Source organism: Zophobas morio, unplaced genomic scaffold, assembly GCF_036711695.1.
Source record: "Zophobas morio isolate AGI-343-1 ecotype UQ-CSIRO unplaced genomic scaffold, CSIRO_AGI_Zmor_V1 ptg000026l, whole genome shotgun sequence".
Classification (NCBI taxonomy): domain Eukaryota; kingdom Metazoa; phylum Arthropoda; class Insecta; order Coleoptera; family Tenebrionidae; genus Zophobas; species Zophobas morio.
This window is the reverse complement of record NW_026972131.1, coordinates 8,742,187-8,756,824: the sequence shown is the minus strand read 5'-3', so window position 1 is coordinate 8,756,824 and position 14,638 is coordinate 8,742,187. Positions and strand designations below refer to the sequence as shown.

The 14,638-nt window shown below is 32.5% G+C and overlaps 2 protein-coding genes across 7 annotated transcripts in view; both read right to left on the bottom strand.

Moving 5' to 3' along the window:
- LOC135136504 (probable phospholipid-transporting ATPase IIB) overlaps positions 1-8,395 on the bottom strand; it is a 38,733-nt gene extending 30,338 nt beyond the window's left edge. Inside the window, exons 1-3 of one of the 2 annotated variants that reach the window (XM_064065810.1) lie at positions 7,858-8,395; positions 7,083-7,341; positions 6,628-7,032 (exon numbers count right to left, since the gene is read on the bottom strand). In XM_064065810.1, the coding sequence (XP_063921880.1) occupies positions 6,628-7,032; positions 7,083-7,341; positions 7,858-8,006 (813 nt within the window). In that variant the 5' untranslated portion in view covers positions 8,007-8,395. Of the gene's footprint in view, positions 1-6,627; positions 7,033-7,082; positions 7,342-7,393; positions 7,601-7,857 lie in introns of those variants that run through there. The other variant, XM_064065811.1, reaches the window with a different exon arrangement.
- A 185-nt stretch (positions 8,396-8,580) lies between these two features.
- Simj (simjang) overlaps positions 8,581-14,638 on the bottom strand; it is a 97,331-nt gene continuing 91,273 nt past the window's right edge. For 4 of the 5 annotated variants that reach the window (XM_064065813.1, XM_064065812.1, XM_064065817.1 and 1 more), the window contains one exon: positions 8,581-10,543. In XM_064065813.1, the coding sequence (XP_063921883.1) occupies positions 10,335-10,543 (209 nt within the window). In that variant the 3' untranslated portion in view covers positions 8,581-10,334. Of the gene's footprint in view, positions 10,544-13,790; positions 14,023-14,638 lie in introns of those variants that run through there. The other variant, XM_064065816.1, reaches the window with a different exon arrangement.

Sequence of the window (14,638 nt, the reverse complement as noted above, 5' to 3'; positions counted from 1 at the left end):
GTACACCCCTGACATTTTTGTCAAAATCTGACAAGTTATTGAAAATGGTTCCAGATTCAAAGTACAGAGAATAATAAACTTATTTAAAGATATGGGAAGTGTACAAGACCTAAAACGAGTGAAAAAACAAAACCTATTACTGGAAATAATGAAATTGTGGACGCCGTTGTTAACGCTGTAGAAGAAAATCCAATAAATGGTAGCATATGGAAGTTTAACAAATTTTAGTAATGCAAGTATCTAAAAAATCCATAGATAGAATTTTAAAAGAAAAAAAGTACCATCCTTACAAGCTTTCAATACATCAAGAGCTAAGTAAAGACGATATGATAAATCGTCTTAATTTTAGTCACTTTATGCTGCATGTAATGGATGATGACGCGAATTTTGCCCAAAGGATTCTATTTTCGAATGAAGTCACATTTAGAAATATGTAGTAGCATGGTAAATAGACACAATATGCATTATTGGACAATTGACAATCCACACTGGTTACGGCACATCGACAACCAGCGTGTTTGGTCTCTTAATGTATGGGGTGCAGTGATTGGTGAGCGTGTATAAGGAATTCACGTTCGGTAGATGTAACTAGATTTGGTAACTTTTTTTTTTAAGCTGTGTAACTGCGGACATAATTGTTCTAGTGTATAATGTATTACTGGAATGTCAGAAAGTAGGTATCAAAAATGTGACATGTAAGTAAGTAAAGGTCAAATATCGAAAATTTGATGGTTTTGTGGTAATCTGGTGAATCTATTTTTGAACCAAGGAGAAAATCGCATCCCTCTAAAAGCCCAAAGAGCAACCCGCATGTAAAATTTTGAATATTTTCCCTTCACTAGTTTTTTTAGGAGGACAAGCTTTGATGTCATCATCATGGATCCACAATTTCACCATGGATCCGTTCTGGTATATCCATGTCTCATCCAAGAAAATGAAAAGTAAATCTTCACCACAATCACGCAATTGGAGATAGGTACCGCCTTAGAAATTTGATTCTGGCAGCTATAACGTGTTTAAAATGTGAAAAACTTCGCCTTCGGAAACCTAAATTTATACGTGTATTACGTACAATTATTTTCAAAGCCGAGTGTTTTACCTCATACAAAACAATAACGATTATATAAAACTTAAAAACCAACTGTAGAACGGAACCAACAAAGCATGTAGGTATATAAATCTGCGCAGTCGTCTTTCTGATTCTGATTATAATATTAACGGCACAAGCGCCGCTGTATCTGTATTATTTTAAAATTCGAAAAACACTCGACAACACTAGCGAACTTTACGGAGAATATTTCTGCCACCAGTTTAACTGTTTCCGTTTTACCCAATTTTTTGAAAACCACGAAATATTTCTTGTTTCTTTTCATTTAAAATGAGCTTTCTCGTGATTACTTTTATGGAAATTGTTTCCATGCTGTATTTCAGGATTTTCTTGAAACGAAGCGTGTTGAAATTAGAAAAACTTCGTTTTTTTTCCACACAATTCAGATCTGACATTTGAATTAGAAAATTAGACAGTTGATGCCAATCTTAAATTTCTAGTGATCTTAAGATTGCAACTTAACCACAGAAAAGTTTCTGTCAGTTACTTCTACCGAACGTGAATGCTTATTAGTTGGCCCTCACTTTTTCGACGACAATTCGACAGGTGTTATTTATTTAGAATTTTTTCAAAATGTATGAATTATATGCAAGATGGTGCTCCTCCACATTTCGCTTTACCTGTGCGAAATTATTTAGATCAAACTTTTGGACAGCGTTGGATTGGAAGAGGAGGTCCAATCCCCTGTCTCGCAAGATCTCCAGATCTTACACCTTGCGATTATTTCTTATGGGGTTATGTTGTTTCAAAGTAAAGTATATTTTACGCGGCCTCCAGAACGAGAAAACTTACAGCATCGGATCCAAGAAGCATTCGCATCGATAACACCACGCCCTACCTGGTGTTTTTTTTTTCAACACATTAACTGTAGCATTTACAATTTCATTATCTCCCGTAATATCTTTTGTATTTTTCGTTTGCTATGTATGTATGTGATGAAACTTTATTAATTTAAAATTAAATTAAGGCAAGGAAAATTGACTTTTTCAAGATAATGATTATTCTCACCAGTTCATATCAATCGTCACCTATCAAAATACCTACATTTCAAATTTCATAAAAATCCGTTCAAAAATACCCGAAAGTGTGGGACACCAGTGGTGCAAATGACATCTCGAACTTCGGTATAAATTCCGAGGTGCCGTCCGCAGACATACGGACAATATGAAATATTTTCAGAGCAAATAACTGAAAAGAGTGTATTATCAGTGTACATGGTTAACTTCGATTGTTTATGTCTATACTTCGAAGGAACGTCACTTATAAATTTGTTTAATTTGAATGAGTAGTCTCCCAAAACAGAGGACTAAAATTATTAATTAAGCCACAATCGGCAAATAGCGGATTAACTCTCCGCTACGCTCTTAACAATCAACTGGTGAGTCTGCGAAAAACAGTAAAAAAAATCCTTCTCACATTTTGGTGGAGTTACAACGATTTTAAATTTGGTTCCTTTGCTACGTTAACAACTAAATAACATATTCATTATCACAATAACTCGTAATAAAACTTTTAGTTAATATTTCTCTCGTTCATGACCATGTTTAATTACCATTTCAGTTAAAATATACAAAGATATGGTTGTGTTGTTTTGTAATAACTTGATAAAATTCCATTTGACAACAATGTTTGCCTGACTTACAGCGAAGGTACAAATCAATTTTATTTTTTACGAATTTGAAAGTGCCGCAGTGTTTTTTTTTAATCGGGAGATTCTTGGGCACCCATGGTGCATTATTTTGCGAGTCCATGGCAATTTTTTTAGTAAATTATTTGAAACAATTTTGGGGGACTTTGGTGTTCTATTTTTGTCTTATCTTATAATAATTTAATTAAATTTCTTAAAAGATACGTCACCTGCTAAAATCAATCTTACCTTAGCAGGTACTAGCCCCACCTGCCCACCCTCTATTTTCTTAGAGAATATGTAATTTTCTAAAATTAGTCTTAACAGGTACTAGCCCTACCCACCCGCCCTCTATTTTCTAAGAGGGATCTCCTTTACTAAAATCAGTCTTATCTTAGCAGGAACTAGCCCCGCCCACCCACCCTCTATTTTCTTAGAGGGTATGTCATTTGCCAAAATCAGACTTATCTTAGCAGCTGCTGGCCCCGCCCACCCACCCTCTCTTTTCTTAGAGGGTATGTCATTTGCCAAAATCACTTTTATTTTAGCAAGTACTAATGACTAACTTTTACAAAAAATGATCAAAATTTGGAAACATTACGAGCTTACTTATATGCACAAGGCAGAAATTTTGAACATCTTCTCTGGTGTTTAGTTGGTTATACTTTCATGGACTTTTCTTTTTTTTTTTTGTTTATAATTAATAGATGTCTTATTAAATGTTTTTTTTGGCGGTTATTGACCTAAAAAATTTTTTAATCTACGAGTATATCATAAAATTTTTTTTAATTATGAAGGTAAGCAAAGAAAAATGTTGCTTCCAGACAACCGGTATACTGACGTGCTTATTCTTCACATTTTTGAAAAAATAGAGTGACTCGTTCTTAATTTTACGAACAAAAAATTTGTGATGACGTCATCTCAACATGGATAATACAAGACTGTTTTTTTTTTACTTTTTTTACATCCTAATTCTATTAGTTAGCACTCTAAGTCTTCGGGAAAATATATATTTAACCCCACCCACCCACCTTCCTCCCACTGTTCAGAAAAATATGTAACAAACCCCGCCCACCTGCCCCGTCTCCATTTTACTGATTAATTTTATCTGCTCTCATTGAAAGGTGCATTTCATACTAAACAGTAATAAAATTAGTCGTTAGAGGAAGAAGAGGGTGGATGGGGGGGCTAATACTTGTTAAGAAAAGACTGACTTGGGTAAATGACATACCTTCCAAGAAAATAAAGGGTGGGTGGGCGGGGCAAGTACTTGCAAAATAAGACTAATTGTGTCAAATTACATGCCTACTAAGATAAGTTAAGATAAGACTGTTTTTGGTAAATGACTGAACAATATTAAGAGTAATCTCTGGAATGAAGAGCGGGTGGGTGGGTGGGGCAATTGCTTACTTATAAAAGACTTTCTTTTTACTTTTTTTAATTCCTAATTAATATATATAATCAGTTTCCACTCTCCGTCTACCGAAAAATATATAATTAACCCCGCCCACCCTCCCTGCCTCCATTTCACTAAATTTTGTCTGCTCTAATTGAAAGGTGCGTATTACCAATGAACCAAATTTGAACGTTTAACGAAAAAACTGAAAGCGGATTCTTACATTACAAGTATATAAGTATATTTTTGTATATCATTTAAATATCATTTTAAAATACAATTCATTGAAACGACGTCACCAAATAGTTGGTGGGGATGATATTTCTAATATACATACAAAATTTGACAACAATCGGTCCAGCAGTTTCTGAGATTACGTGTCTAATAAAAATGGATACAGACACCAGACAGACTGAAAGACTACTTTTTTCGTACTGAAGGAGTCATGAAACGTCGAGAAAACATAACAGTGGCCATTGGTCCGATAGATTCGATTACTATACTTCCTTAGCTTATGTTTGGCAAGTAAAAATGACATTGACGACCAGAATTTTTTGCTCGCGACGGTATATATTTTAAATTAAATGTTAATTAAAATACACACTGTGAAAAAATTTTGAGCTTTTTTTTTGTATTAAAATGTCAAATTTGACCTACACCATCTACGTTTTAAACAAAACCTCTTCTTCTTTAAAAATAAAGAATATATTTAGCAAAATACAGAAATCGGATACTTAATTTTGGATAGAAAAGCGCATTTTTAAGTAATCGTAAATAATCGATGTCGCCGCAGTTGCTTCATTTATTACAACACAGTGTTCTGATATCCTTTTTTGTGGGTCGAGTGCTAGTCTCGAGTTGCTCTAAATGATAAAATTTGGAAACATACAGCATATAAGTGAGAGATCAATAGTCAGTGCCGAAACTAGCTATAGGCCGAGTAGGCCCTTGCCTAGGGGCGCCAACGACAAGGGGCGCCAAATTCGTCAAAAATTATGTTGTATAGTTTTGGAAATTACATTGGCAATAACGAAACGCACAGTTGTACAATAGCAAGAGATATTTACAACTTAAGTTGTCGCGTGCCGGTAATCCCCAGATGTTAGAAACCAGAATAATCGAGGTCCGGGCTGGGACCATCGTTACTTATGAACGGAAATTACCACTATTTTATGAGTACAACTACCTGCCAAATATTCTCAGACAAATTCGAGTGAACTGGTGGGAGCCATAAATATTTCTTACCATTGTACTACTGTCCGTCTCGTTATCGTCAATAAAATTTTATAGGGTAGAATGAAATTTCCAAAACTGTACCAAGAATTATGTCATATTAATCTTTTTTTATTTTGAACGGAAGCTCAGAAACATGTAACCGGTGCGACAGGTTTTTTAATGTTGATTTTATTTTGAACTTGTATAATATTTATAGATTTATACATATTATATACCTATATGTATAATCTCGATTTTTTTTCTTTTTTTTTATATTTTATCATAGTATCTGTTTTGCATCCTTATTAAAAAATATAAATAAAACTGTTGTGTAAAATTGCATTTTTATGTGTAGGGGAGGGGCGGCTAACGCAAGGTTCGCCTATACCTAAAAATGCTTTGGTTTCGGCACTATCAATAGTACTGGAACTTTTTTATTAGATTTTTTTGTGATACGTAATATCAAATTGTAACTCGAAATATCTTTTTTTAAATAATATCTGCAATATCCGGTTAAAGGACGAACACAAAACTGACGATACTATAAATCAAACAAATCATTTTTACTTGTTTCCATTCAGAATAATGTCAATGTGATTGATATTATAGTTTTTAGAAATAAAGCTTATGAAACCCGTTGACGTCAAAATTCATGAAATAGTAAGCATTCTCTGCTTATCTTATTCTTAAAAAACATTTTCCACTAAAAAAAATATGATCTAATCAATAGATTATAATGCATAGAGCAATTTAATTCTGCTGATTTAGCCAGTCACATGGTAAATTTAGAAATACCTAGTCAGCCATATTAATTACATAACAAATAATAAAACATATGATTAATTAATTATATGTATGTAATTAAAATAAATCACACATGTAAATGTCGTTGCAGTCGTAATGATTCCGCAATCAATAAAAACGTTAAAATGAAAATTTCATTACTCAATTTAAAATACAGTAACATGAACACAATCCAACCAGAATAAAAATATTTAAACGGTATCTTTAACAGTTTGGGCGTGACAAATATAACAAATGGGTTCAAAAACACCATACATTAGTGTTGTTATACAAAATAAAATTTCAAGCACTAACTGTTTTGTACTTGTATCTAAGATTCTGAGACAGAAAATTCATTTTATTCAACAAACTTTGATTAAATTGGTTGAAATAACATAGATTGTTTAAAACACACAATGATGGCCTCATTCATTACACATTGACCCAGTTTAGTCTGAACAGCAAATATTTTGAAATCAAACTGATATATTAACTCACCCTACTGAATGTTCCTATGAATGAGTGTATATCCTTCTGAGGCTTTTCAGCATAAATTCTCGCACTGATTTCAAAAAGTTGATGATCTGTTGCCAGCTTCTGTGTTGTGGGAACAGCTAATCGCAACTTCCAGTCTGTTTCTCCATCTAGCTGATCAGTTCTAACAAAAACAGCACCACTACTTTCAGAAGTTCGCAATAAAACCAAATCCGCGGGAACTCGTTCATCTTTATCGACAATAATCAAATCACCGACACGTAATTTATGAGCAGCCACAATTTCATATGGTTTATTCCTGTCGTTTAACAATCTCTTGCATTTCTGGTTGTTAACTTCCTGGTCTCGTTTATAGCGTCGCAAATCATCTATGGCTTCCCGACAAATTGTGACAGTGAGCACAAAGCACTAAAACAATACCACATTGAATGAAGTGAATGACACAAGAAACAATTTACCAATGGAATCCAATATGTGTAGAGATAACTAATTCGAATGTCGGGCACAAATTGCGATATAGCCATAATTAGAAAATACAGATTCAAAAAGAATTTGAATTGCTGATACAAAACCAACGGTAGAAAAGTTATTATGTTGTATTTTTGATTTCTTATGGCGTTTGCTGGAAACTGCCCAGGAGTCTGACTCCCTAGCATTATTTTCCGGGGCTTCAATTCCCTGGGTCCGCAACATTTTCGGAACAAGGAACACCAACAACTGGAAACAAGGACACGGATTAGTCACTCGTGATAATTGTTTAACGCAATACCTCCACAGCGGTTCTTTATAAGTTTTAGTGATTAGTGGTATGTCCTCTTTGGAAGTCTTTGTCAAATTACTCTGCGTCTCTAAATTGTCCATCGCGAACACTTTTTTTAAAGTACGTTTACGATCACGCGTAAATTCACATTCTTTAGGCCTCTATCAAAACAAATACAGTTTGACGTTTGATAAAATTTCAATCAGTCAAACGTCAAACATGGACGTGGCGCGGCGCGCCAATATTCAAATCTTGGAATAAATGCAAATTAGCTGCTCGTGAGCGCCGACACACACCTTTTTTCAACAAAGCGTAATTGTTAAGCTATTTAAAGGTCAACTATTTTGACATACCATAATACGTCTCTATTTTAAAACGCTCACGCGCTATGTATGTCGTTATTATAAAACTTAAGACTATTAAAGTTAAAAATAACGTGAATATTCTAAACTCTGTACTCGATATTCACTCACCCGCATAAAATAGCCGCTAAACTTCTACGCCTTTTTGGGTTACGATTACTTTTTGTTTGTGTCTCCATATCACTCCCATGGTTTGACGGATTTCCCAATAAAAAATCAGTTTCCTGGTCAATGTCGAAATCTTGCAAAGGATATTCCATGCCAAAACTGCTTTTTTTTCTGCAACCCTCACATCATTCTGATATTTTTAACTCTCACTAGTGCAGTTTCAACGTGTACACTTTCAAATTCCAGGCCAGGGCATTCGGGAACGCTTTACACTGCTCTTACGGATAATCAGGAAAATTTGTTATTATCATTTTACTTTTACTATTTTTAGCGATTTCTCAACTTCCCCAACAAATGTTGACAGATGTGACAGGTAAATTTATTAACAACTACGATAAATTATGGAAGAATGTGCGTATCACTTGATAATGGTATTAGGAGAATTATTATTTAAATGTGAGAAATTACTCTCTGAAATGGTGCTGCGCTTATCAGTTTTCGTTTTGCTATCTGCTAAATATAAATCTCCGTTTTGAGGTTATAACCACTATAACTGTTTTAGGGTTTTGTTGTATCTAACGCCACGTGGTTGGCGCACCTGTATTTCCGATTTAATAATTGCTGCCGATTCAAATTTGTTATTGCTATTTTTATCTTTAAAATGATTATACTTACTCTTTAGCTTTGTTTCTCGGATTCTGCATTCGTTTAATAAAAACAATAAGGCAAGTTTTATCAACTTATGAGTCAATTTATTTAAAAACATGTTGAAATAATTATACACAACTTACAAAATAGTAATAGTTGAAAACTTTGAGGCAACATATTAACATAAGTACTGAAGAGGCATTTAGTTCACATTTCTATTATTTACAAACTCTAGTTTATAAATTTTCTTCTAAAAACCTGTTCAGTGTGTGAAAAAGTGTGTGTGTGTGACATACTGTACGTTTCAAAAATATTGAAAGAATAATCAAAAATAATTCCACAGCCGATTACCGACATAGATTGACTATATTTTAGATGGAAAATTGCAAGCACTATCTACAATAATAACACTAGTAATACAAGTAAGACTGAAAAGTTGATTTTATTATGTAGACAATTTTCACACTGCTGATATTTGAAATGCAATTACATATTTTTAAGAGATTACTGGCGTAAATTGTGCTCTTAAATAAGTCTTACTGTTTATTTTTAGGTAATTAGAAAATAATTATTTTCCACATGTTTCATTGAGCTTCTTGCTTTGTGACAAGGTGTGCGAAAACAAATTGTGTTAATCCAAACACTCATCCTACAAATACAACAAAATTCATTTAGATTTTCAGAAATATGGAATTTCTGTTAGCACCTTCGTATAGCTACAATATACACAATTCTAATGGAAAAAATACAGTATTAAAATGAACACAGTATAGTGAAATAGAATAAAAATCACTCTTCACCCCTTCATTATTTTCGATTCATTAAACTTAATAGCTGCATTAACAAATTTTAAGGTGCCTCGAAAATACCACTTTTGTTATAGTTACAATGGAAATAAATAATTTTTTACAGAAAGTACATGATTATACATAGGTGTCCACAAAAAACAGCTCAATTGTCTAGTTAACAGGTCGTTAACTAATCATTTTAGAAAACATTTTGCATGTTACAATAGAAAACACCTCATAATAAATGTCAACATCGAGATTAATGAGCATAATATGCATCAATATTCCTATCGATTAACTATTATACAATTGTAAAAACACCTATTTACAAAACTTGTTTATATTATGTACGCCACGGTTTCGGCACTGCAACATTTACTCCAAAATAAATGCCTCGAGATGAAGAAAAAAATTGAACTAATAGTGCACGAAATGTAAATGTTGAATGCATGAAATCCACCGCTAAAAATAATCAATCACACAAATACAAACAACCTTACACATCTCAACGCAAAAAGTTGCTTCAGCAATGTCAACCGTTATTTCTACATCTAAAATCTCGCCAAAGCATATTTACACGTCCTGCATTGTCTCGAGAACATCTCGTAATAAATAAAAATTCCAGAAGTAAAAAAACTCATACGTCATTGGAACAGAACCTTGATTATCACTTATTCTTATTACTTAAGAAAATTATTTTAACTTAGTGTAAGTATGTCAATCCTGAGATCTCCGTTCGTTTAATGGGTTAATTGTTTTTGACTTTCAGTAACTCTTCAGTAAATAAATAACACATCCAGTGTCAATAATACAATAGGTACTAGTTTCAGTCTTGCGATAATTGACTAAATTTCCACTCAAACTGTTATTAAAAACAAACTTCGTTCAAAAAAAGGTTTTTACTTCTGGAATAAAGGGCACATCATATTTAAAACATTTAAATCCGCTGACACGTGGATAAAACAGTCTCTCAACAGCCTCGGTGGCCATTTACCAGTCTAATCACTTTTAGCACATTATTATCTAAGTCTTATCACTGACACATCATGTTTTCCAGTTGTGGCGTTGTCCCGGTCCTGGAGGGATCATGTCTAAAAGGTACTGTCGTTGGAGCTCAGCTGCTCTTTGTAGGTCGGCCATGTTAGCCGAGCTCCCTTTTCCACCGGCTGCAGCTTGCGCCATTGCTACTTGATACGGGTAAAACAGTGGCGAAAATGGCAACATGTGGGCTGGAGGGGCCCCCGCTGTCAAACCTACGACAAAAAAATACAATCATTATTCACCAAGAACAAATAGTTATTACACATAAATTTTTACGAAATAAATTTAATTTAAAAATTCAAAAATTTTATTTCAGTCCTACATTTTGGAGACTAGTATACATACATATACATTTACGAGATTATTAATAATAGCAGTAATCATAATAACAATAATTTTATGCGCCCAATTGCAGAAACACAATAATTTCTGCAACTGAAAAAATATTTACTAAATGGAAATTTATACCACGAACGTCAGAATTACATTATGTTCGTTCGTAAGAGATATAGATATCCAACAAAGTATTCGATTTATAGCACTTTGGATAAAATGTGCGTTGCTGCCAAGAATTCAATCGTGGAATTATAAAATTAATTTGGCTTAGCAACCAATTGCAGTCAATGTGTTGAATATAACTGTCGATCGTAAATTCTAATAGGATATACCCCAACAATAAGTCAACTCATTTTTTAAACATCTAGATCCAATTCAAACCGAAATACAGAAAAAATTCTTTGCTTTTTCTGTATTTAAATAATCTACTTCGCATGCACCTAATTGCCACATTTTGTTAAAAAATATTATTTTTGAGTTTTTTCATCAAGTTTAACATTTTAATTCAGTTTCAATTGGCTTAAAAAAGGTATCGTACTTTATTAAATCAATCTTATCGATTTTATTATTCTTCTTAATTCTGCTCTGAGGTCTTATTTTATAAAGTTTGTTTTTAATTGTACCCTACAAATAAAACTTCAACGCATGTCATGTTGATTTAACCCTGCTCGAGTAACTCTAATATTGAGAACTAATGCTCAATTTTGTTGAAACACCTCAATTACAAAGAAAAGTTATCAATCAAATTCCGTAAGCCAATTAAAAAAAAAGGTGTTTAAACTTCTGTGGCGATCGATCAATTCCAAGTAATAAATCGGGTATTAAATTGAAAAAGTCATTAAGTTATCCTCATTTTTTTAACATTGTAAAGTATATTTACAATAAACTTATATGGCGTTCACGATTGTTTTTAAACACTCAGTGAGTTCAGATATTTTTTTGTTAGGTTAGCGTCAATTCAGGTCAGGTTAGGTCATATGACGTTCCTATTTTAAATAATGTAACGTTGATCCCCAGAAACACACAAAAAATTTGTCGACGCGTTTGGCCACATTGGCATTATCTAGACAATTGTCTAGTAGTTTAGTCTTGATAATGCCAACGTGGTTGGTGAAACGCGTCGACAAATATGTATTTATTTTGTGTGTTTTCGGTGTTGTTGGAATAAACGCAATGTTATTATAGTGCACCGAGTGATCAAAAAGATTCCCGTTATCAATTATAACCTAAAATACATTTATCAGATTTTCATAGATTGCGCGAATTTGAAACAATCGTGAACCGTTAATAAAAAAATGTAATCAATGACAGCTAACAACACATATGTTAATTATACACAACAGTATGGTTTAATAAAACACGCATTTTTTGCTACGTTTTCTTCTGTCAAAAGTGCAAAGCCAACTTGATGATTTCAATTGAACGGCTGTTATATCATGAAAATATAAGTTATATGAATAATATAAATATCATTATGGTTGCTATTTACTTGGACCAATCAGGAACTTGCTGTGGTGGGTTTTGTAAATCAATATCTTCTTCAGCTCTATTATATTCATAATATAATCTAAGAGAGAAGCAACGGCCTTGTGGCCACTACAATACCTCCGACTGAAATTTATCTAAATATCTAGCAAAAACTCCGTCAATTGTAGTTACATATTTTTTGTACTCTCATTTGACTCATTTGATGTATTTAAAGTCAGCGTGGTTTTTAAGAAATATTAAGTACAACCAAGCGCAGTTGACTCGCTTTTCCCTCGCTCGTTCGACACGAGTTTACCCATTTTTGGATATTCTGCATATTTTAATGTTAAGTGATTTTTATGCATAATTTAAAAACTTTGCTGCATTTTTCGTGGTAATTCGTGAAAATCTTAATTTTAATACAGTTGGTCATTGGCAGTATGCACGTAAATAAGTACCTTGTATCCAAGCACTACAGCAATGCACACCTGATTTGTTTTCCCCTAACTCGCTTGGGTCTCAAGCCGAGTTTACTCGAATGAACTAAATAAAGGAAGTTTTCACTTCAAAAAGGTGCAAATTATCCGATGTCACGTATCTAGAGTTCTATGATGAAACAACACTATTTGTGGTATAAGTAACTTCATCCGAAAATATTTATTCTTAAAAAAAAATTTCCAAAAAATTTCCAGTCCGCAAAAACACCAATCTAACCTTGTTTCTTGCTTCTAGTGTATGTAAAAAATGAGGTCTCAAACGTTTTAGCTTATAACGTCGAAGACTTCTCCAAATTTTCTGAAGTGAAACATACAAATTTAAAACCATGTCTTAAGACTCTTGGGATTTTCATGACAAGCTTCTACGATGACGTCAATGGATTTGTTTTCCAAGATTGATTTTATCAATCTAACATAACGCCTGTCGTTACAGTATCTGATGTTTGCAATTACTTTGTTTTGATGGCAAATTTATTACTTGAAAAATAAATTTTGAACTTTAAAATGTAAAAATTAAAGCTCTTTAACACGTTTAGTAAAGATTATTAACACTGCATTTCTTGAGAGTATGTACAATGTAACAATATAAAATTATTGACTGAATATGGTGCTCCAAAATATTTCATTATTTGGCGATAACGACCTAGGAGTTTATAACGTTTATGTCGTTAATAAAACGAAGGAATAGTAAAGGACCTACATTTGGACCTTGCGAGATTTTTAAAATACGTATACCGACGAGTGTCATGATATTGTAAATTTAAAAACGATATATAAACAACATGGTTTTATTATTCAATACTGATATAATTTAACCTTTTAATTTTTATTTAACTATACGCAGTATTTCATGATGGAGATGTTTAAAAAAAAAAAAAACAAAGCGCGAAAGAATATTCAGATCAAGTTATGAATATTTTGAAAAAAACAATCGGAATTGCAAATCAGAATACATATACAAGAAGTATTAAAATAGAAAAATTGCAAGCCAATTATACTGAACAATTAAACACCATTAAGATAAAAGTGAATAAATAATAAACTAAAATTCCTAGAAATTAGTGCACAATTATCGTGATATTAGTGTTGTATTTGCGAAATTATAAGTATGATGTTAACAATGATTTATGTGGCGAACGAAGTAGATTTAACGAGTTGGTTTGTTGGAAAAAAAATTTATTTACTGAATTACAATCACCTTTTTTAATAACAAGTTACTAGAATAAATTAAATTTTTCTATGTGCGCATCTGTACACAACATTCTTCCTTCAGCTTGGGGTCACCAGCGCAGTATACGAAAAATTACTAATTAATGCGGTTTTATCAGTAGTGGCGTTTTGGTAATTCAGAAATTTATTAATGTCACTTTATCTCTGTGCTTCTTCACTGACTGAAACAATAGTGTTACATTAAATTGATTTATATATATATTATTTTAACTTAATTATTATTATTACTTTTAATTATTTTCTCTTTTTTTTTTGATGTCATTAGTTATTAATTTATGATTTCTATCTGTATATGGACCTTGTGTCTGTTATTATTATTATTATTCAAGATTTTTAAATATGCAACGTCAATTCTTCCTCTCGTATTTTATTTTTTATTTCACAACAAATCATAGTAGCATTACACAAGATTGTAAAGTAAGAAAATAAAAAACAGATATATACAGTAAATTATGTTCTTTAAAATAAATGTTAATTTTTCACTAACATACCTTGTAATTATTTAAATCTGGTTTAATAGAACGTCATTGTATTGTATGTCTGGGAAATTCAGAAATTGGTGTCTTGTTTTCTAGTTCTGACTCAGTCAGACGTCACAATCATGGTTCAAAAGTCACACCCAGCAAACTTTTAGAATTAATGGAATAATTTTGTAAACGCATTCTCAAAAAATACGGAGTGACTATTAGTGTTTGTGAATTTTTTGTGAGATTAGCAACATTTTTTACAATTCGAAGTCAGTAGCTCAATGAATATGCGCTGTATTATTATTGTTCT